We start from the raw sequence: 25,341 nt of genomic DNA on the forward strand, positions 1-25,341 counted from the left end.
TGCGCTCTCAACGCACCCGCTTTGCAGATCCACTCGAGATAACCATTGAGTTCCCGCTCGATCTGCTGCTGTCTTCTCAGCTTCAGGAACTCTCTCCTGTTCTCCACGCGCTCTCTTTCTTTGGCGAACTCGCTGTGAAAAGACACCGGGACACATGCACATACGCACATGCGTGCGCGCGCGCGCACACACACACACACACACACACACACACAAATTAGTAAAATCTCTCCAAACAGTGGATTAAAGGATACAAAATAAAAGCACATCATTACAATCTCTCTCTCTCTCTCTCTGTCTCTTTCTCTCCACCCTTACCCTGACAGCACACCCAGCACCAGGTTGAGCATGAAGAAGGAGCCGATGATGATGAGGGGGATGAAGTACATCCAGTTCCATGCACTCCCTGAGGCGTCATTGCTCTGAAAATGCACACGCAGACATCAGACAGAGTAATCGATGTTTCCCCTATCGCCTCTGAACTTGACAGAAGGGCGTCTAAGCTCCTGCAAACACAGCTTGGTTAACAGTTTATTACAGTGAGAGCTGGGAGAATAGCAACAACCGGTGACGATGGAGGCAAGAGACATTCCTCCACAGCACGACGGTACGGCTCCATCAATCATCCGCGTCGCACCTTTTTATCCCTCTGGCAGACAAGGACACGGTATGCAAAAACATGACTCGCAATCAAGAAACAGGGAGCGTTAAAAGGTCTACAAGTCAAATCTATATGTATTTATTGACTCTCAGATGGTGCCTGCATGTTGTGACTCTGAGATCCTCAAAACAATTGTATTTCCAAAACACGCAAAAAGAAGATTCGTCTTAAATATGTGATAAACCTGTCATTAACTGTCCAGATAGTGTGTCGCTGGTGGAGCCAGGACACTCAGAAGTGCTGTCCACTGGAGTTAGGAATCCAAACCAGAGCAGAGCTGACATGATTTTCGCTTTAAGTTCTCTTAATAAGTAAATACATATCTGCCACTCTCTTTAGCAGTGCAGTGCAGAGTGAATAATGTATAACAAATGTGTTGCTCTCTCCCTCATGGGTTCCACCTTCTCGCTGCAGGCTCTTTTTCCCTTTTCTTTTTTTATTGTTTTCACTCATTTCGCATCATTTATTTTACTGTGTTTAGCAGTCAGCCCCGTGCAACATCCTTCCTTTATCTTTCCCTTTTTCATGCAATTGCCACATTTGTCCGCAATGTTGCCACATGATTTTTAATTTTACCTTCTTCCCCAATCTTTGCTTTGTAATTTTGCCCTCTCTTTTCTACACCCTCCCCAACTCCTCATTCCTCCATCTTTCCCTTCTTCCTGTGTATGAGCTGGCATCACCGCTGTGTACCCAATGTACCGCAGACCCTTTTTTCTACCATTAAACTTTTATCGCTCCTCTCCCCGGCAGCTGCAAGAATAACTTGGGCTGAAGGGGCCCTTTTTAAATATAGAGCAGCACCGGGAAGGAGGAAACCAGGAGTATGAGGGAAGGGGAGGAAGGAAAGAAGGAAGGAAGAGAAAGAGGAAAAAAAGGAAAGAAATGTAGGAAGAAAATGTGAAATAAGATGAACTGAGAGGATTAAGCTGTTGGCAGAAGCAACCACAGCAAATGTCTGGCTTAATATGTGAAAATGATTGGGGCTATTTTAGGGCACTGATCGGCATTTTAATACAGATGTTTTTCAGTATTGTTAACCCAACAGATACCTGCTGTAATGCTGGATAAGCTGGTTTGTTCACAGTTTGTGCCACTGTTATTTCCATCAAGAAGATTGGTGCGTGTTCTTTAAGGTTTTCCCTTCCAGCAAATCCAGACTTTCAAAAACACATCCTGCCCTTCTGCTACCTAGCATACATTGGTTCAATGTGCAAAAGCTTTTAGAACAATAGCCGCTCACCCAGTAAAGCAGTTCAGTCCAGCCCTCCATGGTGATACACTGGAAGACGGTGAGGATCGCAAAAAAGATGTTGTCAAATTGGGTGATTCCATAGTTTGGTCCCAGCCAGTTCTTTCTACACACGGTGCCCTCTGGACAAAGCCTTGACGGGGGGAATTCTCCACACGGAAAGTCCTCTCGGATCTCGACTAAACACGGACAGAATTTCAGGTTTTTGTTTGGTTGCACATTTTGGGAATGTACAAGAGACGCTCACTTACATGTTTGATTGTCAAAGCATGTTTGGTGGAATTTGCCCATGTAGAACTCCAGGCCGATGATGGCAAACATGAGGATGGCAAAGAAAAGGAGCAGGCCAATCTGCAGCAGCGGAATCATGGCCTTCATGATGGATTTGAGCACCACCTGTAAGCCTGGGGAGAAATTCACAGCAGTGAATTTTGGTGACGGGTCAAAATGAAAACATATTTGTGGAAAACAATCACACTCCCATTGAAGGATTCACAGAACTGTTAGTAACTTTTATGATGAGTAAGCCTCAGCCCTGTAGTGGCTTCTAAGCTATTTATAACACTGCAGTGTTGCTGAACGCTGCTGCCACCCCTACTTTTACAAAAGAAGCAGAAGAGGAGGTTTGTTGGGTACATTGTGCAGACCGGTATAAAAACGCCGCACAAAACCTGGATACAACTGACTTCAAATTTTTAAAAAGCTTTGACTCACTGGGAATTCCAGATACGAGTTTTAGGGGCCTCAATACTCGCACAGCTCTGAGAGTCCGCAAGTCGAAATCGGAGCCCATGGTGGACAGGATCCTACAGGGAAAGAAGACAGACACCCAAAGGTGTGCACAGTTAATCCATATTCGTGTTATACAGGTTGTCCCGGCCCGTTAGTTTCGAGCTTTGACGCACACTGTGTGAATCTTGAAATGACTTGAACAAAGAAGTGAAAAAGACACAAGCTGAAGAGAGGGTATTTTCTTTATTTCCTTTCACTATAAGTAAAAGGCACAGATGGGGAGGAGAGGAGGACAAAGAAGAGAGAGCGAAGGATGGAGACACACAGAGGAGGGAGGACGAGGCGAGATAGCGAGAATCAGGTATGCTGACTCGTTGAATTCTGCCAAGTTTTATTTTTGGTAAGTTTCAAATACATTGTCTTGAAGCCACTGGCAGACAGCAGAGTAAACGGGCTGTGTGGTTTGTATCGCCACTTATCATCTAAATAAAGACCTGTACAGTGTGTGCAGCGGGCGTGCATGTGCTCGTGTCTGAGGGTGTTAAGATGTTCCCTTCTGCTGCCAGACTCTCAGCCAGTCCCTCCGTCTGACGCAGGCGGTGAATCATCCTCCTTCCCGCTTCTCTCCTCACTCTCCCTGACACGTTTCCGCTTCTCCTGTGTTGCAGAAAGAAGCACGGTGACACAGCAGAGCATTACTCTGGTTTGAAGTCAGCCTGCTTTGCTTGCGCAACACTGGGAGGAAAGCGGCTAACGGTGTGGATATGTCACTTTTCCAGGGAGGGTGCTGTGTTATTTTGCCAGGGAGCGCCCCTCCATCACTACAGTACATGGAGGTCCTGAAAATGACACTGTGATGTTAAAGGCATCATCAGGACTTGAATGTACTCTGGATGTGTCCCTACACCTCCATCTGCACGGGTAGCATGCTTATTCCATTTTTATAGGCCTCTCAATCACAAGTGTTTATTTGTAAATAAAAAAGTCATGGCTCCATAAGGCAGGTACAAATTGCGCCTCGTTTTGCATAGTAAGCTATTGACAAATTTACCAGCAAGCCTATGAAATTGTTCAGCCAGGCTGCATCGACTTTGTGATAGACTCTTGATTGTGTCTTATTCTCTGATTATTCTCCCTCTGCAATTATTGAAGATAGAGATTGTGGATGCCTGTACCACTTCTTCACATCCTGGGTCAATATTAGCATATATAACAGACCTTAGAAACATACTGATGAATACAAAATGATTTAGGATCGGTGGCTCCATTATCATAGAAATCACTGTGTCATTGTTATGCATTTATTAAAAAAACTGAGTGGTTCTGTACTGCTATCGCCCATATGTTTTGTTTAGAATATGACAATGTTGGGAAAGCGATCTCACAAGGAGGTCAGAGTGCAGGATCAGCCACATGATATTGCCCAGAGGGCAGCTAAGGATTCGTTGTCCTCACATGTACTCTGGCAGAGAAGCTGCTCATTTACACAAATAACTGAGTTTTTAAAAGTCAAATCAATCACTGAAATGCAGTTAAGGCATAGAAAAGGTAGATAAAAGCACTCTTTATGCATGGATGTAAGAATGAGAAAGAAAGTTAGAAACAAAAAAACAACATTTGAGTGACTTCCTGTCTAAATGTAATGTAATGTTGCCTTTGATGCAGCTGAGTCCACTCATAACTTTGACGAACCTAATGATGATGACAGTGATGATGAGGTGAAGATGATGAGGATGACGAGAATGTGATGACATCTTAGTTTCTGAAAAGCATCTTCCGTCACCCAGTTCAGACGATGAGGCAGTTCCTCATTCACTCTGTCTCCAGGGTTACCAGGCCCTTCCTCATTCATAAGTGTTTCCATGGAAACAGAGACCTTGGCTCATTGATAGAATCTGTATCACCTTGGTAACAGGGCCAAGGGAGGAGCTTGATTGATTGTTTTTTTACCGCCTCATCTTTTTTGTTGGTGTAAATGTACGTTACGTTGGCAAAGGACACACATGCACGACTGTATATGCGATGAAGGCACATTTATGACAAAAGCACACACAAACATACATCAAAATGGCTGATGGTCGGTAGTTGAAGAGAGTAGCTTGACACCCGCTTGCATTGTGAAATGTGGGTCATCTATAATAGCCGATGATGACATGGACAGGCATGTCCAGTAAATACCGTCAGGCACGATTCAAGAAAAAATGCAACCTGCCCACGTGATGCAAAAGAATTACACAATCTCTAGGCTGATCCCCCCCCTTCCCCTTCACAGGATACAAACACATACTGGAAGAAATTTGTTTGCCAGTACTCTCAGTCCACGTTTGTGCTGACTTCAGCTAATGTGGCTAATTATTCCTGCCCACATCACTGACCAAACTGCTTCATCACTTCCCAAACCTCCCAACCTAAATCTCCTTGTCTCCCTGCCTTCCTCTATTAGTGTGATCCAACCAATTCGTGCATCTGCGTAATCGCCAATGCCCCCTCAAATTACAACAGGCAGCTGAGGTGTTAATGAGATTATTAATCCCACATTATTCAGTCAAAGGGCTTCTGTAGAACATGTGACCTGGGAACGTGTCAGTCTCGACGCCCTCACAGACAGCCAAGGTAATAATGCACAAAATGCATCAGCCTTTTTCTGTTAACTACTGCTAATTCCTAATTGGGGTCAGAGGGGATTTGGGAGCTGAGAGGCAGGAATACACCCTAGACAGGCTGCCAGTTCAGTTCAAGTCTATTCCTACGCTTTCTAACTCCCAACTCCTCAAATAATGAAACCTGGACAAGCGTCAGCTTCGGTCTTACATAAGTCATGCGAAAGGTTCCCCTCTAGCAACGCTTTACAACAAGGGAGATTTTCAGTAAGTACCAATGCTATTTGTGACAGGTCAGTCATGTATTACTACACAGGGTAAACTATAGGTCAGGGCATTGAACCTCTGCACCTCTAAGCCCCTACTTTCATTGTATTACCACAATATATTGAGAGCTTAATAGAATATAAGCACCAAATCATCATTAGTTTCTTCAACATTTATTTGAAGAGATGGGGTTAAAGAATGAGTCCCCTAATAATCATGTCTGGGGAACAATTGAGGAGGTTAGACTAAATAGAGGGAAAACATGCAGGGACATGGGTGGGTCCAGCAAACTCTGTGCTGAAAGCCCCAAACTGGCCATGAAGACTTTTTCATCCTGGACATTCTTGTACTGGCTGTGCAACAGTTATCCTCAACAAAGAGGAGAAAAAAATGAGACACAAGCCAGAAATGGCTCTAAACTTTGGATAATTGGAATAATAATCAATAATGGGCCTGAAAATCAACTTGTTTATTCCCAGAGCCAAATCACTCAGGAAATCTACTACAACAGGCCAAATGGACATGCTTGAGCTTGACATCCATCAGTGTCAGACAGGGAAAAGTCCATCATCCAGGTTGGAGGCCAGTTTTGCCAGAGATGGAGACTGGACACGAATGTTTGAAGTGTAAATGCCTCTGTTTGTGTGAGCACACTAGTGGGCGTGGGTCAGCGTGCTATCAAAGCGTAAGGCCATAGGTGGGTAGAAAGGGCAAGTAGCCTTTCAAGTTCAAAGAGCTGTACTGCTTAAAACACAACCTCTATTCATAGACACAACAAAGAAGGGGTGTGTGTTTTCTGTGTATATAAGAGACGGCCTTCCTTCCTGTGTTGATGCAGGTTGTAATAGTGAGAATGCTTCCTCAAGAATATCTGTAGGATCTCACCCTAAATTGCCGGAGGAGTTTTATAGAACAGGTGGCATTGCATCCTTCTACCCTTGCCACTTCCTGCTGCCTCGGTAACCCTCCTTATTAGTCTTCATTTATGGCCTCTCACATGGGCCGAGCCGATATGAGCTTGGCCTCGTGATTGCTCTTATTAAAACAATAAGACATAATGCCAGAGCAGAATGAGGACTCAGGCACCGTGAGTGTGTGTATTCCAGTGTGCATCAGTGTGAGTCTCTTTATCTTTGATAGCGAGACAGGCAGAATTATTCTTGCGATTTATTTGAGGGGCGAAATATCTTCAGTCTCATGAGAGAGTCTTTATATATTTACAGTATGAGGATGCTGCCCAATAAAGTTGCAAATAATGTATTTATAGGATGTGTGCACTGGGGGTTCTATCCACAAAACCATTTTCTTTCCTGGGACTCCTCTGTTTGCACCAGTAGTAACTATAAGGTCACATGAGCCATCAAACAGTGTTCTGATCAATAGGATTCTTAATTCTACAATGCTAACTGTAAAGTAGTAACCTTAATTTGGCCAAGGATTCCTCATTACTTAATGGTTTTGTGTTAGGCCATTATGGTCTGTAATTCTGTTGTAGCTTTGTTTTAGTATCCCAGGATTCTCATGGCAAAACCTTTCTACATGGGATAACGGCTAACAAACACTACTGGCCGTTCTTATATCTTCTTAGATCTAGATTTGATTTTTATTTATAGTGGAATTATTTTATGATTATTTTTAAATTGTGATATTTTTTTTGTAACCTAGCCATATTTCAAAGAAATAATTTTTATAAAAGCACTGCACATTTCTCAGGTATATTCATAATTTCTTGAGTACAACAAGGTAGAACAGTTTTCAATCCTCTTTTGGCCTCATAATCTGGTTACAGCTAGCAGATCAATGGGCGTGACTTTAGTAAAGGAGGACATGAAGACAATTCATTGAAGTTCTGGTAAATTACATAAACATGTGTAGGAAAACTGCGGGTGGGCAGGCAGGCGGGCGGACAGATGGATGGATAAACCTGTCCATATTTTTTAAAAAAACAGTGTATGGGCATCTCCTACCTAATTTTCTGTCAATTCGCCTCACTATCAATTTACTCCAGATGTTTTCTGTAATCTAATGGGCAAAAGCAACTCTATGCTAATCCGATCATGTGTCTGAACTGATCCACGTTGCCTATTATTCTGTCACATTTCCTAGACTGAATCCCATTTTTTTACCCTTGCTTTCACCTTCCCGTTGAATTGAAATGTCACAGTGGCCACAGAAAAGCTTATATTTATTGAGGTAATATTTTAGCACTTTATGCTCATGCCAATGATTAATTGTGCACCTTTATATATGTATGGCTTTACAAGGAATTATTCTATTTCATCATTTTTCATTTTTCTCCCTCCTCTTTTGCAGTTCACCCCTTTCCCACCTCTTTCAATCATCCCTGCCAGCCATCATGGATTTTCTTGCATCCTTCCTTTCATCCAGTGTCTGCTGGCCCTCTATCCTCTTCGTCTTTGTGTATAATGTGGTGACATTTGTTCGCTACCCAGGCTTCTGGCTGCCTGCTGCTCTGTTCTGTGATCTGACTGCTGCCTTTCCCAGAATGGGGCCATTCACTTGGGCAGCAGAGCATGGATAGGACACGCCAGCACACATGCAGGAAGGCACGTGACACTTCTGTCCGGTTTTATTTGAATACGCACAGAGACCAAATGATTGACCTTGTGTTTTTTTCTTTAGTTTCAAGTTTTTCTAGTCACGTGTGCGGTAAAAATAGACATATAATGGACCTCTCTCTATCCACTACCACACAGAGCCGTTATAGGAACATATGTAGTCATAGGAACAAGCCTCCTGGGAACCTCCCCAGAGAGCTTCATTCCCTTGTGGACGTTATTCTGGTTGCAAGTGAAGTGACATAATCTGGCACAACCCTGTCATCTCATTTTGTGACGGCAACGTTTGCGTGTGTTGCTATTAAATACACAGGTAGCGCTAATCTTGATCCATGGCTACAGGCGACGAGCTGAAGCTCCCGATGCTGCGGGAGGTTGTCCCTAGGTAGCCTGCCAGCCAAATCTGCTAGCTTTGCAGAAACATGGGCATGCATCTATTTCTATTTCATCAGATGCTTTACTCACACACATTATAATTACCTTCATTTTCATGTTTCTGAGAGAAAATAAACTGTTGTCAGGCTTCAAGCCACTGGTCAGTTTAGTAGTTTAGTAATAAATTAGGTTCCTGCCAACTAAATGTAGCTCCTGTGGCCCAGAGATGCCCTTCTGATAACTAGTTAACTAAAGAGTGGTTGATCTGCTGTGATAGGTTCTTTGCTGTCACTCACCCTGTGAGCACCACCACAAAGTCCATGACGTTCCATCCATTCCTTAGGTAGGAGTTCTTGTGAAAGGCGAAACCAAGGGCAAGAATCTTTATTCCAGACTCGAAACAGAAGATCCCTATGAAGTAGGGCTCTGTGTCATCCTGAGGGGAAAGAAAATCAGGGGAAAGGGTGTAAAAAAGGGTGGGGGGAATGTAAAATTATTCACACCCTGTCTTGTCTGACCTTGTTGATGTTTTTGTCTTACAAACATTGAGTGTATTCTGTGAATGGCACCAATAGCAATGTGCCTCGCATGTGAACAATACATTGTCAAGAAATTGAAAGAGTGCTGTCAGACGGTTGCATACAGAGGTATTTCCACTTAACCTACCAGGCGCTCGGAGAGTGGCGTCTTGTCCCCATCGGGCAGATGCTGTTCCAGAGCCAGAACGATGCAGTTGGCAATGATGGTAGCAAGAATCATCCACTCAAATGGAGTGAGGGGTGTCAGTCAAGGACAAACACAAATTAACACAGTACAATATCAAACCATCAGGACAGAGAATGTCCTACATTTCTATGTCAACAAGAGGTATTATAATTGCAGTAGAGTAGTCTTTAATAATAACGTTGGCATTTAAGGCAATTAAACTGACACATGAACACATATTAAGTGGTTATTGTAGCCGCAGTATATTTAAAATAAGCAATGTAATGTCGCCGAACAAGTCATATGGAAAACCAAAACCCCAAAGTCTAGCCTTAACCAAGCCTCGAGTCATATTCAACTGGGATTGAGACAGAGACGGACAAAGAGAGACACAAAGAGGGAGCTGCAGCAGGTTCTAATTGAAGTAATGTGTCTGGACACTGGGTTAGATTTATTGTGACATCACCATTAGTGCTATGTACATAATGAGAGAGGAATGGAGGGAGGGGACAAGCTGTCCTAACACACATATAAGAGCAGACTTGTGAGATGAATGAGGCGTTAAAGACATTAGAAGATGGCCAAGTCACTGTAACATATGTGGGTGAATTTTAATTCAAGAAACTCTATGACTGAATGACACGAAATATGAATATATAATGGTAAATAACAAAATGTGTGTGATTAACTGTGTGACTGTCCTCTGCCATGTTTGTGTGGTATTTTTGTCTGAATTAACAGTAGAAGACCAGAGATGATCGGAGGCATGTGAAAGGGATGCCGGGTTCAAAAGAAAATCACCTGTTAATATAATGGAGACTCAAAAAAACTAATTGTTTTTTGCTGAGTTTAATTAGGATTTTAGAATTTCTATTTTCAATCATCACAAACCACCTTCCACTCTTTCCCCATCTCGTTTTCCTTTTTTGTACCCCCTTGGGTCCTTTGGGAACTCTCCCCTCAGTAGATCCGAGGAGGGGAAATGACAATGGCAAGAGACAGAAAGGAGGGATATTTATGGAAACGTATGGATAATGGATCGTATGTGCATGTGTGTCGACCATACTGGTGTACATTTACCTAACGCCTATGAGTACAACACCCAGTGCACTGCACAATTAGCCTCCCTGCCCCCTGTGTGTGTGTGTGTGTGTGTGTGTGTGTGTGTGTGTGTGTGTGTGTATGTGTGTATGTGTGTGTGAGAGAGAGAGAGAGAGAGAGAGAGAGAGAGAGAGAGAGAGAGAGAGAGAGAGAGAGAGAGAGAGAGGACCTGAATTGTAAAATCCACTACAGCCCTCTTGCTACCATGTCCAGGATTTTATTCACTCCAATAACCATTTCTGGTAATCGGTATGGTTTGTTTATTCAAATCAGGCTGATGACGTGTAGATTCTTCAACGTTTTAGACTTTTGCTCCATTTTCAAAGCGATTACAACACACAGTGCAGCTTGTACAAAAGAAATAAATTACGCAACTGCAAACTACCAGTCATCGGGGTCGTTTCTGAGGAAACGCGCTGAGGTTTTTCAAAGTCCTGGATAACAGTTCAGGAATGAACCAAATCACCGTGGTAGCAGCTGTTCAAGTGACTGTACTCTTAGTGCGTTAAAAAAGCTTCATTTAGTAAAATGGCGCCCAGAATTCTGCCATACTGTACAAACACTGGACCTACTGTCTAAATGGGGGGGCTGGTAGGTGGCAGGCAGACAGAAGAAGTCAGGGCTTCAAAGTACATCACTAATGTGTGTGTACAAGCAGACATGCACGCACACACACACACACACACTCTCTCTCTCTCTCTCTTCTGGCCTTAACCTTGTCCATCACTTTCCTAATTTCTCTCTTCAGTAAAGACCCTGCCTGTTTCCCACTGATATATTTCTCTCTGTCCGTCCTCCTAAGCTTTCTCTCTCCTCTCTCTATTTCTCTCTCCACTCTCTCATTTTTTACCTCTCTCCATCTATCTATCACCACACCCTTGAATCACTCCATTTCGCTTAAGGTTGTTTTTTCTTCATCTTCCTCTCTTCTTTCGAGCTTTTCCCCCACCGCGTGCACCCATCAATCATACCCCTCCCCTCCCCTCCATTTCTGTTCGGTGTGAAATGAGATGCTTCGTCAGCACACGCATAGGGACGAGGCCGGGCAGAGAGCGGACGAAGGGGCGAAAAGGAAGAGAGGACCCGCGCAAAGGCGTGGAAGATGGCAGGTGATGGCGAAGAGAGCAGAAGAGTGATGATGTAGAGAGATATGGGATGGGGAGGGAGGGTTGGAGGGTTTTCTTTTTTTCCAGCTGAAATTAGGTTATTGGTAAAACACACACACGTGCAGTGGGAGGGGAGATAAATGGAGGACTATACATCATATTGTCACTTATGTGTGCATGTAGAGTGTCTACAACCTGAGCTGTAATCACGACATCACTTTAAATCGATCTGTGCAGACCTTTACGCGTTGACATGCCAACACGTGTGAGGGACTGAAAGGTTATTTGCGAGAGCGTCTCAGCCACCATATTAAAACTGCGGCATTACAAATATAATGGACTCCTTCCTGAGCGGCCTCCGCAGTCCTGCTTCAGCCCATGGCGGATTTCCAGTTAAGCAAATACATATTTAACGCGATATCCCGTCCGAGCCTGCCGCTATCGTTGGAGGCGGCACCGTTCTCCATATAGATGAAGCCAGGCCTGGTTTTATGGGCTGAACTGCAGCCTCTTGCGGCCTCACTACAAGACTTCTAAATGTTTAATGGCTGAAGTTTTGCAATATCATTATGTTTACATGCCCACCTCTCTTCTGATTAAGGCGATTATCCCGCTAAGATTTAAGGTTATGTTTACCGCGCCTCCAGGAATCTTCCCACTTAAACGCTATCCACGATATCTCGCTCTCATTCGCACTTTCCTGGATTCTTCACCGCAATTCATCATCAGCGCTCACACTCATCCGCCCGCTCGACAGACGGGAACGGGAGGAAATGGTGAGCAGAGCCGGCCAAGCCGTGGGAAACAGCCATATGTGTTTCAGAATGCTGTGAAAAGACTGCAGAGCGATTCACGGGTTTGTGTGCTGCATGTGACTAAGACCAGCAGGCAACACGCTCTGGCGCAATGCTTTATCTACAGTATTCAAGCAGGGCAGCTGGATGACATTGGGGGGGGGGGCGGCGTTCTCGGGTGTTTCTTCTTTTGGAATGATATTTTGGTTGACTCTTGCCTCATAACACACAGGTTGTGGGTTCACAACCCTAGGAGCATTAATAAGACGCACCGCTGTTGCCGACGTGAGTGGAAAGGCTATTACATACAAGCTTCATCTGGGCAGAACGTTGTTCTCATCTCAGTTAGCCTGGGGGCGTGGCTAATGAGGAAAAATGGAAATCCTTGCTTTCCTGCTGGCACAATGATTGAATGCATAGTTTTGGGAACACTTGGCCGAGACAGTGAAGAAGTCCAAAATCCTGTGAGGCATACTGTATAAACACAAGCCAATGAATGGTGTGCACGGATAAAGTGCACGGGGGACGTTTGCTACTGTGGGAGGGGCCGAGTGCAGGAGCTCAGCACTTGATTTGCTCGTGAGGTATGAAACATCCTGGTCAGGTGGAACTTTCTTCTCGATCTCACGACCAAACATTCAAATTCCTCAGTTCTTGTGGAAAATGTTTTTTAATGAGTTACATTAAAATCTACTCAGGTGGATTTTAATAGAGTAACATCGACCTGCTCATCATTACCTGCTCCTAAACATTCTTAAGAAAAAAGGTGATGAAACCCAAACATGTGACCTGGGCTCTTTCCTGCTCTCAGATTCTGCAGAGTGCTGACAGAAGAGCTAAAGCGATTTCTTCATTTTCTTGTCACTTTTCTCTCACAAGCACTGAGGGGATGAAATGAATTGGATAAAGCGCTGTGGTTGAAACTTATCTAATTATTCTGATCATCAGCAGCTATAAAAGCTAAGAGACATGGCTGAAGTGCTTTATTCTATTCCTGTCCTGTTCTTATTCTACATATTAATCAGAGTCACGTGATCTCCGGACTCCCTGCATATTTGAAAAACCGTCTCACAAGCTTGCAGACCTCATGATTTCATATTTACCGTAGACTTGGATGCTAGCAAACTGCATCAAAAAAGCCAATATTTGGCCATAATAACGTCACCGTCTCAGTTATCAGTTTAGCATCACACAAACGTGCACGCCTGAAGGCCACTTTAGCCCCATTTGGCCTCACTCGGTCTGATTTAGCATCATCGACCATTCCTCCCACCTGTTTATGCCTGACATCTGTTAGGTCTCGGTCGTCACGCCGACCGGGTTCACCGCTGCCCAGCGCAGGAGGCTGCGTGTGATGTGAGCGGCGTGTCCGTATGCGTCTGCGGCGGGAAGACGATGCGGCGTCGGTCTGATTTGACCCCGCGAGTCTTTCACCGAGCTGTCACGTGGGCGTTCCTTAAAACACTTGTGAGCCGCTGCCAACTGCCCCCGCAGGTGGAGCGCAGCCCCACCGGCGGAGCTTGGCAGGTCACAGATGCAGCACATGACCCAAGAACACAGGCGGGGGGGGAGTCAGTCCATCACAGACTCCTTCCCTCAGCCTCTATTTTTCTCCCTCTCCACATATTCCAAATCCCCAAAATAGCGCTGCTTCACGTCATCACCCCCCCAGCACACACACACACACACACACACCAACACACACACACACACACGTTTGAGCTACCCTGCAACTGAAACTGAATTATTCAACAGAACCAGAATGCACACCAAGAGAAATGGGAATCAGAAAATGTAGAGAGAGGCAGACAAAGCCAGAGGAAAATGAAATAAATATGATCTTCTGCTCAAGATTCGAGGTGCACGCCGCTGAGATTCTGCTGTCAGCAGTTTAAGAAGTTATGACAAACCCAGTTCCATAGAAAAGAATGCATTCCTCCATTAGGTTCACAAATCACCGCTGTAGACGCAAAGCTACGTTTTCGCGGTCATTAATATTTTCTGAGCGGTTGTTGTGGTTTATTATGGTGAAATCTGGTGGGGCAGCAGGTCAGGCACGAAGACCCTTTTGATCTGGTGGAACAGACCACCAGAGGAGAGACGAGTCCAGTTCTATTATCGAGATGAGGATGCGAGAACATCGGGAGCCTCTCTTTCAAGGTGGGAAATATCGAACATTTGATCTGGATCTGTTAAGACTTGTTGAGTTTCCACTGAAATTATCTGGTAAAAAAAGAAGATCCCTCTACCCAAACTCCTTAAAGAAGAACCCAGTTGGGTCGGACTTTTCAGATTACCTGGAATTCATGAGGGTGGGGCCGACTGGTGGCCCGCTTCCATTCACCCGCCATGTTTAAGCCAGTGTGTTGGTTTATTTCATCTCAGCAAGCTTTACTTTGAAAATGGAGCAAATGCAGAGAAGCTACGAGGAGCGGATAGATGACGAGGTCCCGACTCATAGAAGAGCGTTTACAGAGGGAGAAAGGAAGCGAGACTTCGAGACGGTGACTAAGTCTGGGGAAGATTATGAAAAGCCGAAGGACCACAGCAGCCACAGCAGCCATCACATCCCTCCCACACATGTCAGCAGCCTGCTTCACATACATTTAAAGGAACATCGAGGAAGGTTCCCAGGAACTGGTAAGAAAGGTTCCTGGAATTGGTTCTAGGACAGAGCCTGTGCAGTCTTAGGGTCCAGGTGTTGGTCTTTCATGTGTAGCACATCAGTATATTTAATTACATTCACTGCAGAAGGGTGAAAGAAAGGAACGCAGAGATTAACTGCAAATGTCACGACGTCCTGTGAGAAGTGGTTTGTTTTTCTGAAATAACACTTTTAGTTCTCAACAGGAGATGCATCTGAAAAATAATTAATCACAAATATTGATTGACAAGCAAAGTAGATGAGTCTTGAAGATTGATATCCTTCATTTTGTGCGTGCGCGCGCCTGGGTGTGTGTGTGTGTGTGTGTGTGTGTGTGTGTGTGTGAAAGTCAGTGAGTCTGCCTGGAGGAAATCAGGATACAGATCAATTGACACATTTATTACCAGAATTTCAAAGGTATGAGGCAGGCAAATTGAGCCCAGAGGACAAATGCGCGCACACACACACACACACACACACACACACACACACACGAAGAGTGTGTGTGAGAGAAAACGAGAGAGAAAAGCAATTGCAACAAGCTGAATATGCAAACAAACACACTAATACGTGGTAGAACAAATGGGAGAGCAGGCGGGTCGACCCGCTGCAGCTGGAGAGAAACTGAGAGAGACGGAATGATGGATGGGATACGAGCACAAGAGGAAAAGTACAGGTAACAAAACACAAGAGGAAACGACAAAAAATCACTTCCCATTAATCAATTACACAGTAAACCAGAGCAGGAGAGTCGGGACAGAAAGGGCAAGGCTGAGACGGGGACATTAAGCACATCCCAATATGGAAACCTGCCCACTGAAGCTAAGACAAACGATACCGCATTAACGTGGAGCGACTGCGCCGCCCCGATCTGCATTCAGAGCGTCGTTTCGCATTTGCTTTCCACAGTAAGTACGTTTGGAAGCGTTCGGCCGAACGGTCTGGGCCGAGAAAGCGCCGGCTCTTTCTGGAAGCCCCGAAGCGCACGACTAAAGTGCATTTAGGATGATTTAAACAATAACGCGGCCGGCTCGGAGACAGATTAGCGTAGCACTTGATATTTCAGGTGAGTCGATTTTCCAAAAGCTAAAAGCTTTTTCTAAAAGCTAGAGTTACCAGCTAGCATCCACGCGGTGGTCGAGTTTCAGTCTACGCCCAGACGCTGATACATGCGCTGTCGTCACAGACGTCGTCAAATAAATCTCATTCCGAATTAAAAGCACTGCGGGAGGCCACACATGGCGGAAAACCACCAGGTTGTGATGTCAAAGGGGGGGAGGAAGTGCAAGCTGGTCTTTTTAAAGCAGCTCCTGTTATTTTTAGGCTGGCCTGGGGTAAAAGATCAAGACTCGGGTATGTGACCAGATTGACGACTCTGCGTGAGCTGAAATTAAAAAGAGAGACGGAGGGAAAAACTGGCAACAAAGGCAGAAACGACCTGTAAACAAGGTCTGGGGCGCTTGGGCATTTAAACGCACACCGTTAAGTCTGCGTTATCGGCTGACGGTTGCAGGCTGGAGGAAGGCCAATAAATAATTTAGATTCTGCAGTGAGCGGAGATCACCGACTCTCCATATCCACCCCAAAACAACCAGAGCCCTCTCTCTATCCTTCTCTCTATTTCCGGATTTGTCTCGCTATCTTGGAAAAAAAAGAGGTGAAAGACCCGAATCCCAGAAAAGACTGTGCAGCTTTAGCAAGGGAAGAATGAATTTGATAAGTAAGCATGCACAGAAATATGCTATTCTGTCCACAGATTGACTCATATAAACCATTTTACATATGTTATTAATGAAAGCAGCAATCCTCAAAATAAGCCACAGCTCATTTCCCCGCGCACTAAACTAGCTAATGCTAATCTTAGTAACTTCTGCCAAATCGAGGAGAAATCACATATGAGTGATTTTTTTCTCGAAAATTAGTTAAAGCAAATAATGCATCACGGGATCTCACATAGCTAGTTTTCTGCTAGCAAAAAATGTCAATAGCACTTTGGCAAATGTCTTGAGCGACCAGTCAATTGTCCTGACATCAAATGGGTTAAAAGTGTGGGGGGGATTTGTAGCGATGCACACATGCTCATGCCAGCATTTTAAACTAATTAGATAATTTAAACATTTAAGGAAACACAGGGGTGAGCAGACACATTGGCAAACACATCCTTATAGCATTAAAACTAAGAACATTGCGCCCTCTTATTTTTAACATTTAGGACCCACTATGGCCGGTCCCCTGTGAGCAGCTGAGCACAGAGGTTAGCCGCACTAGTTTTGTGCAGTCATGTGATACCTTATTGATTTTGCGTCACAAGGGATCAGATATGGAACATTAAAACGGCAACTCCATTCATGTGTCATGCGTGTGAATGAATGTTTCAGCTGATACTTTAACAATTTATTTCCTTCCAAACGCTGAATAGGAGCGACAACGCTCATACGTCAAAGGGTTACGATTTATGCTAAGTGCGCCCTGTAGCACCGTGTGTATTAGACAAGGTCAAACGTGCACAAAGGGTCAGAGGTCACCCTGGTGGCTGCTGAGGATTTAATTTCTAAGAACCTATCCAATTACCCTTGACGTTTCCATTTCCTGTGTGAAATAACGCAAGATATTTCTGGAAGCACAGGAATACAGCAACACATCACTGCCTGTTATAATGTTTCTTCTACGTGCACAGATATATATGTGAACATAGGTGTTAGCAAGGATGCAGCTGTCTCTATCACATTATACCTAGAGGCTTCATTAACCTTCATTAAAATATAAAATTAAAAATACTTGTTCTGGTATCAATGGGTGCAGAAAAATACCAGCGCAGCCATTTAAGGGTGTTTAACAACATATACAACTTATTTCCTTTAAGCAAACCAACCCGTCCTGAAGACTGCGAAGCTAATTATAATTACGCAACCTTGTGCCTCTCGTGTCTGAATGTGGGTGTAAGAGAACGGTTATTTGGGTTTCACTCCCAGGGGTCCAGAGACACAACTAAACAACGCTGCAGGTCAGAATCCTGCTGAATAATGAATCCGCTGACATTCAAACATCTGATGATTCGGAAATGGTCTCAATTCGACAAATGTCAGTCATTTCATCAGTGTGCTAATGCTTCACCTACGCCAATGTTTTGGTATTTCAATACATCGCAAACATTTGGACGCCAAACAGCTTACCAGTGGAGTATTGTTAAGCAATTAACTAATTAATTTTACTTCACAATTAGTGAAAGGGTTATTTAGTAGTTGTGTATGTAATGAAAATGGCTTTAAATGGTTGCTAGCTTAATAACAGATAAAAGTAGCCGTTGACATAGCTAGCAGATCACGCGAGGAGCTAAAAGTCACGTGTGTCTGACAGTAGGAGAGATCCAGCAGGAGAGCTGGTATAGAAAATGTTCCTCCAGGTCATATTTGGATGGTTGAAAGACTCTTCTGTGTGAGTCGTGCTAACGATGGCGGACATGTTGGTTTTCCCGAAGAGGACCATCGAATCTGCTGAACGGGCTCACCTTCCCACTGCCACGAGTCTGCCATTCAGACAGTGAATCAACGTAATTGTGAAGCACCACTGCTTGTAAGCGGCTCCTGCGCCTCACCGGAACAGCCCAATTAGCATGTGTTATGTCACGACTGAAGCATCGGCACCAATCAATACAGTCATTAGTGAAATTTCCCTAACGGAGGAACGTGTGTTGGTTTTTTTTTTTTCACCACGACAAACACATATCAGAGAAAAGACGCCACCAAAGCCTCCTGATTCCCAGGTGTGGTTAGCTTGTACCTGCTCGAGGACGCAGGAAATGATGGAAACGTGTCACAGGTGCATCACACAGCCGGAGACGCTGAGATAAAGGAGTTAAGAGGCCACACATCCAGGCTACCTGAGCCTCACACCTGCACCGTGCTGAAACGGGAGTGTGAGTGTATGAAAGTGAGGGCAGGCTGGCGTGCACGCGCGCGCACACACACATGCACAAACTCTTCTTTCCTCCCCTCCCCCATTGATCCTGTTCCACCAGCACCATGTGCTGCACATGCTGACATCAGCATCCAGGAGCGCCCCCTAGACACCCCCCCCCCCCCCCCCCCAACACCACTACTATCACGCACGCACACGCGCACACAAGTATCATATGTCAGGAGCGTCACACAGGACCGTGGCTCGCGATGACAAATGTGATTGGTTGCTAAAGTGGCGATGAACAGCCCCCCTTTAACAACGCCGCTTCTGGCCTTTCCATCTTAATTAACTCTAAATTCCATGAGCAACCTTCACCTGGTCTCCGTGCTCACGTGGGCGCGCATTGATCCGCGAGGTCCTACACGTTCGTCACAGCCCGATATCGCCTCTTTAATTTATGGTAAAGAAAATAAACAGCGAAGTATCGATCAGGCGGATCAGACGTTCGTCTCCGGTTTCAGACTCACCTCTTTCTGGAGAATCACACACGCGCGCGCGCGCGCGCCTGTTACTCACTAACGGGCGCTAAAGGATATGGCCATTCGGTGATCTTTTTGGCGTATTTCCGGACGAAGTTGTCCTCACTGAAGATGAACAACGAGCGGTTGACAGTGAAGCAGTTCTGGCGCACGGGGATGGGGTTATACAGGGCCATGGTCCGGGCCCTCTGCGCCATGGACTGCTTGTACATTCTCTGGGTTCCGGGTCCTCCAGGAGGACCGTGACCGTGGCCATGCCCGTGGCCGTGTCCATGCCCGTGGGGCCCACCTTGCCGGCTGCCTCCGCGGCCGCCCGGGCCCCCTCCGCCGGGCCCCCCGCCATACCTGGCCGGGACTTCATCTCCGAACCGTGCCATAGTGTGGACACCAAAAGCCAATCTTCACGAAGCAGCGGAGAACGAGACCAATGCTCAGTCGTAGTGCAGCCACACAACATTACATCCCATCTGGATCGGAACGTCTCATATGCACGACGGGTGGGGGTGGTGGTGGTGTGAGGGAAGGGGGGGGTTCTTGCGGGCTTCCGAACACCTCCGGCTTCAGCAGACGAGGCCGCCCATCCGATCTCTGCGCGCCTCTGCTAAGGGCCAGTTGTGGGTGTGAAGAAATCAAACGTGATGTCGTTCGGTCTGTTGGCGCCTCCGCTCTGTCCGCTCCAGAAAAAAAAAGAAGCAGGTTTCCTGAAATCACGGGGCGACGGAAGGCTTCATGTTCCCCGTGGTTCCCACCAGAGCGCACCGCAGCCTCCTGCGCGTCGCCGGACGATTTATCCCCTCACAGTCATGACAGCTTGTAAATGACAGCGTGAAGCACAATCAGCGTCGGGACAGGAGCGTAAATCAGACAGCAGTTATCGGCCCCTCTAGTCCGTCAGCTCTCAATTTGGCATCGTGGAGCCGCTTCCCCAATAGACAGAAAGGCATCGAGGAGGTAAAAGATGCAATTAATTATTTATTTTCGAAACATCCGCAATGTTTGGCACGGCGTGTGGCGGTAATATGTCCCCCCCCGCGACCAGCCTGGAGAACGCGGCAAAAATGTGGCTTTTTCTCTCTCTTTTTTTCAGTTCAGGATCTGGGCAGGAAAGGAGAGATAAAAAATACCGTTTTCCCCCTGAAAGCTCGGTGTCATTCCCTCGCTTCTCTCAGGCGGCTCCGGCAGCGTCCTGCCTGGCTGAAAGCGTCGCCTTCTTCCCGTCACCTGCGGGCTCGACCATCCGGAAGCTCGTTAAGCGACACACGGACACCGTCGTCGAAGACGCGGGGGCGACGGCCGCTTCTCTGCCGCCTCTCATGACCTCGGTCCCGCCGTTCGAAGCGCAGTGATGCCGAAGTAGCCCCTCACCATCCCCGCCCCTGGAAGTCTACCTTCATCCGCACTGTTGAAAACCTGAATGCCCTGGCTCTCTCTCTCTCTCTCTCCCTCTCTCTCTCTTTTCATCCAGCTGCCCCCAAGGGGAGGAGGAGGGTGGGGGGGGGGGGGGGCGCACGGATGTGAAGATGGTAAAAGGAAGGAAAGATGGGGCTGTGTCTGGTTCTGGAAGTGGGGTCAGAGTCGATGTCTTTAAATGAAAGAGAGTCCAGCGCGCTCCGGCGTCGCCAGTGCGCGGCAGCCGCAGTGAGAGCCCGCTCCTCCTGCGGCTGCCGCGCACTGACGCACGCACGCGGCAACTTCAGACGGACGGCCGGAGGGAATCGCTCATATTTGGGAATTTGGCTGTTCTCGTTGTCATTTTTTTTAGTCTTGACAGCACGATTTGAAACACGGTATGTGACACCTTACACCCCCATTCCCGTTCCCGTGCGCGTCATTGGAAAAAAACGGCTCTACCAAGGCGCGCACCCCCGTCTGTTTTGGGTGAAAAAAGGTGGGGTAGCCTGCCGTCACGCAGCTCACGCAAAGAAAACAGCTGCAACCCAAGCCGACAATGACGGCGCGCACGCGTTGGAGTAAAGGCGCGCTGGCTGCGGATGTGCGCGCAGGTCTGCGAGCGTGGTTGAGGTGGAAGGGTGGGGAGGAGGGAGTCTATTCTTAGCAACAGACATTTGGAAATTAATGGACGGAGAGAGCTCTCATCTCTCCCTCCCTCCCACCCTCCTTAAAAACCCAGCCAAGGATCCTGCCCCCCCCCCCCCCCCCCCCCAGCTTCCACCACTCCGGAAGGTGTGACCATAATGCGCTAACGCCAAAAGATTGATTGATTGTGATACAAATGCATAGATTTTTTTCTTGAAACTAACCCTAACCCCAAATAAAGGTCACAGGTAGACTGAGTCAGATCCAGTCTGACCTTCATCTTTTTCCACCTTGTAAAGGAGAAGACGGTTATTTGGCAACGAGTAGAGATCCACCAATCATGCACTGGGGGTGGGGGGGATATAGGGGGGTGTAAACCCGCAACATCGCAAGACACCATTCTCTAAATCTATTATGTGACCTAATTGATTGACTCCAGAAATAACCGCCTCTGTGGAAGGGAAATGAACGTCAATTTACAGTTTAAGGGGGACCGGCGGAGTTGTGTGACTCTGTGGAGATCAGAATGGGATGGGAGTGGGAGAGCCGATCAATATTGGCGCGTCCTTAAACGGGGTGTCAGCGTCAGATCGGAACGTGCGCGCATGGTTAAAAAAAAATAAAATCCAAATTGCGTGCGCGTGAAATTTACAAAAGCACAAGTCTGAGCATATTGTGCAGCTTTAGGTTAATGTAGATGTTAATGGAAACAGTCCCCTCATCTTTTAATCAGTTTAAGCTGATGTCTTTATCAAATGTACATTTAACATGAGGTGGACAGTTTTCAGAAATATGGACCCATGTTGTCATTCTCATCTCTGTCTGCTGGACGCATGTACCAGGAGAACTCTGGACAAACAGTTGACAGACACCCTGGACAGACAGACAGGTGAGAGTCGCCCTGGACAGACAGGTAAGAGACACCTTGGAAAGACAGGCAGGTGAGAGACACCCTGGACAGAGAGATGAGAGACACCCTGGACAGAGAGATGAGAGACACCCTGGACAGAGAGATGAGAGACACCCTGGTCAGAAAAGTGAGAGACACCCTGGACAGAGAGATGAGAGACACCCTGGACAGAGAGATGAGAGACACCCTGGTCAGAAAAGTGAGAGACACCCTGGACAGAGAGATGAGAGACACCCTGGACAGACAGGTGAGAGACACCCTGGTCAGAAAAGTGAGAGACACCCTGGACAGACAGGTGAGAGACACCCTGGTCAGAGAGATGAGAGACACCCTGGACAGAGAGATGAGAGACGCCCTGGTCAGAGAGATGAGAGACACTCTGGACAGAAAAATGAGAGACACCCTGGACAGAAAAGTGAGAGACACCCTGGACAGACAGGTGAGAGACACCCTGGTCAGAAAAGTGAGAGACACCCTGGACAGAGAGATGAGAGACACCCTGGACAGAAAAGTGGGAGACACCCTGGACAGAGAGATGAGAGACACCCTGGACAGAAAAGTGAGAGACACCCTGGTCAGAGAGATGAGAGACACCCTGGTCAGAGAGATGAGAGACACCCTGGTCAGAGAGATGAGAGACACCCTGGTCAGACAAGTGGGAGACACCCTGGTCAGACAGGTGAGAGACACCCTGGACAGACAGTTGAGAGACACCCTGGTCAGACAAGTGGGAGACACCCTGGACAGAGAGACACCCTGGACAGAAATGTGAGAGACACCCTGGTCAGACAGGTGAGAGACACCCTGGACAGAAATGTGAGAGACACCCTGGTCAGACAGGTGAGAGACACCCTGGTCAGACAGTTGAGAGACACCCTGGACAGAAAAGTGGGAGACACCCTGGACAGAGAGACACCCTGGACAGAAATGTGAGAGACACCCTGGTCAGACAGGTGAGAGACACCCTGGTCAGACAGTTGAGAGACACCCTGGTCAGAAAAGTGAGAGACACCCTGGACAGACAGTTGAGAGACACCCTGGTCAGACAGTTGAGAGACACCCTGGTCAGAAAAGTGAGAGACACCCTGGTCAGACAGGTGAGAGACACCCTGGACAGACAGGTGAGAGACACCCTGGACAGAAATGTGAGAGACACCCTGGTCAGACAGGTGAGAGACACCCTGGACAGAAATGTGAGAGACACCCTGGACAGACAGTTGAGAGACACCCTGGTCAGACAAGTGGGAGACACCCTGGACAGAGAGACACCCTGGACAGAAATGTGAGAGACACCCTGGTCAGACAGTTGAGAGACACCCTGGACAGACCGGAGGGAGAGTAAGTCACCAGTTCATCCACATGCACCAGTCACTCACATCCCAGTGGGGGTGTCCAACAAAGGTTGTCCTGACCCAACATAGTTGGGGCAAGAACATGTCACCTCCACCAAGGAAGGCCTGAGCCGGGACTGAACCCTGAACCTCCTAGCTGAGACAACTGAGTGACCCCCCCCCCCCACACCCAAGTGTGCCAGGCAAGAATGTCCCCTAAGGACAACAGAACGAAGAGCGGAATCAACGCCCAAAGTTGGATTCCAGCACATTCCATCGTGCGGGACGCCAGTCATCCCATCGCTCACGCTCCAAGCTTCTGGATCGTTCTCCTCCGGTTTCCCTCCTGCCTCAGATGCTCCAAACGGTGGGCAGCTGTGCGGCTGCTGCTCGGAGGCGAGGGCCTAAAAAGGAGTGTCGTGACTCAATGATTCATAAGGCTGAATAATTCAATGGCCGGATGCATGTAGAGCACTCCGCCCCTGCTGAACCCGCTCCGTCGGAGAGACGAGGCCGGACCCAAACCGCACGCAGCCGCCTGTTTACAGACGGATGAGGGCTCGGTTTGGAACAGGAAAAAGACTTCATGCAGAATCGAGCTAAAACTCTACGGCTGACGTCGCCACTTTAGTGCTCATTCCCCAACAACGGTTCCTCCTACCGTCAGCAGACGGCGTCGGCGCACCTCGTCAAGCCGCCCGCCGCCGAGCATTTTTCTGGCTCCTTTCAGCTTAAATTGCGTGATTCAAGCGAAGGCTTAATGATGCCTCCAGGAGAGGCCGGCCGACGGTAATGCAGAGGCCTTAAACGAGCGCACCAACTGGGAGTTTGAATGCGAACCCAAAACATTCATCATGGCTGGATGAATGCGCCGCTGGGGGAGGCAACATGGCATCTGACAATGAAACAGGCCCCACATTAGCAGCGAGGTTGTGGGCTGGAGGAGGGTGGTGGTGGGGGGTGGGGGGGGTGGGGGGGGGGGTGAGTTAGGCGTATTGTGGATGCTCGCTGACCGAGACCGGCTCGAGGAAGGAGCACTAATACTCCTTGTGTGTGTGTGAGCGGTGGATGTACACACGTATGCACGCGTGTGTAGACACAACTGTGGGTAAACACTGGCCAGAATTATTACCTAGCTCGGAGGTGGTGTAGCACCACCCTGCACTAGCTGTGTGTCTTTGCTCACCTAACCAGGAAAGAGTGCATCTGGAAACAACCTCAAAATGGAAGAGAAGATACCCCGCGCTCACTTATGTGGGTCAGTTTTGTTTCTGGCAGAATCTCCAGTGCAGACGGTGATGAGGGCAATGCTTCATCATCTCCGAACCCTCTTCCATTTTAATGCTCCATTTATTTTTCCTGCCTCTTCAACGGTTTTAAGCGAGGCCCTCTGTCACCTTTCGGTGACATGGAAGTTAAAAACCTGAGTGTTAGTGTGCCTTTCGATAAAACCGCTGTACCAAATGACCCCTTTGGTTTGCTAATGTGTTAAAGAAGTGTCCGGGCTTTGTTGTGAAATGTGTATAACAGTCCTTGATTGATGCAGATAACATTTGCTGTAATAGAAAAACCTCACTGTGCAGCATTCAGGCAAATAAGGAGGACAGCTTCAGTGTCTAATGTATATACCATATGCATCCCACTTAGGTCTAATTAAAGAAAAGCAGGGATTTATAGACTAAAGGTATTGTTCACAAGGCGTTTGCATCTGTTACAATACTTCACTATATTCTGTACAATTTAGAAAACGTTCATTTAAATAATAGATTAATGAATTAAATCAAAAGAATTTTATTTTTTTTATTTTT

The 25,341-nt window shown here is 46.8% G+C and overlaps 1 protein-coding gene across 6 annotated transcripts in view; it reads right to left on the reverse strand.

Annotated features, from left to right (window-relative positions):
• The window catches only part of cacna1aa (calcium channel, voltage-dependent, P/Q type, alpha 1A subunit, a), a 55,406-nt gene extending 34,701 nt beyond the window's left edge, over positions 1 to 20,705 (reverse strand). For 5 of the 6 annotated variants that reach the window (XM_029836996.1, XM_029836995.1, XM_029836997.1 and 2 more), the window contains exons 1-8: positions 19,313 to 20,704; positions 9,133 to 9,238; positions 8,763 to 8,902; positions 2,628 to 2,719; positions 2,165 to 2,317; positions 1,905 to 2,092; positions 319 to 422; positions 17 to 132 (exon numbers count right to left, since the gene is read on the reverse strand). In XM_029836996.1, coding sequence (XP_029692856.1) covers positions 17 to 132; positions 319 to 422; positions 1,905 to 2,092; positions 2,165 to 2,317; positions 2,628 to 2,719; positions 8,763 to 8,902; positions 9,133 to 9,238; positions 19,313 to 19,632 — 1,219 coding nt within the window. In that variant the 5' untranslated portion in view covers positions 19,633 to 20,704. Of the gene's footprint in view, positions 1 to 16; positions 133 to 318; positions 423 to 1,904; positions 2,093 to 2,164; positions 2,318 to 2,627; positions 2,720 to 8,762; positions 8,903 to 9,132; positions 9,239 to 19,312 lie in introns of all 6 variants that reach the window. The other variant, XM_029836993.1, reaches the window with a different exon arrangement.
• Positions 20,706 to 25,341: the final 4,636 nt, after the last annotated feature.

The sequence above is a fragment of the Takifugu rubripes genome, chromosome 5, assembly GCF_901000725.2.
Source record: "Takifugu rubripes chromosome 5, fTakRub1.2, whole genome shotgun sequence".
NCBI lineage: Eukaryota > Metazoa > Chordata > Actinopteri > Tetraodontiformes > Tetraodontidae > Takifugu > Takifugu rubripes.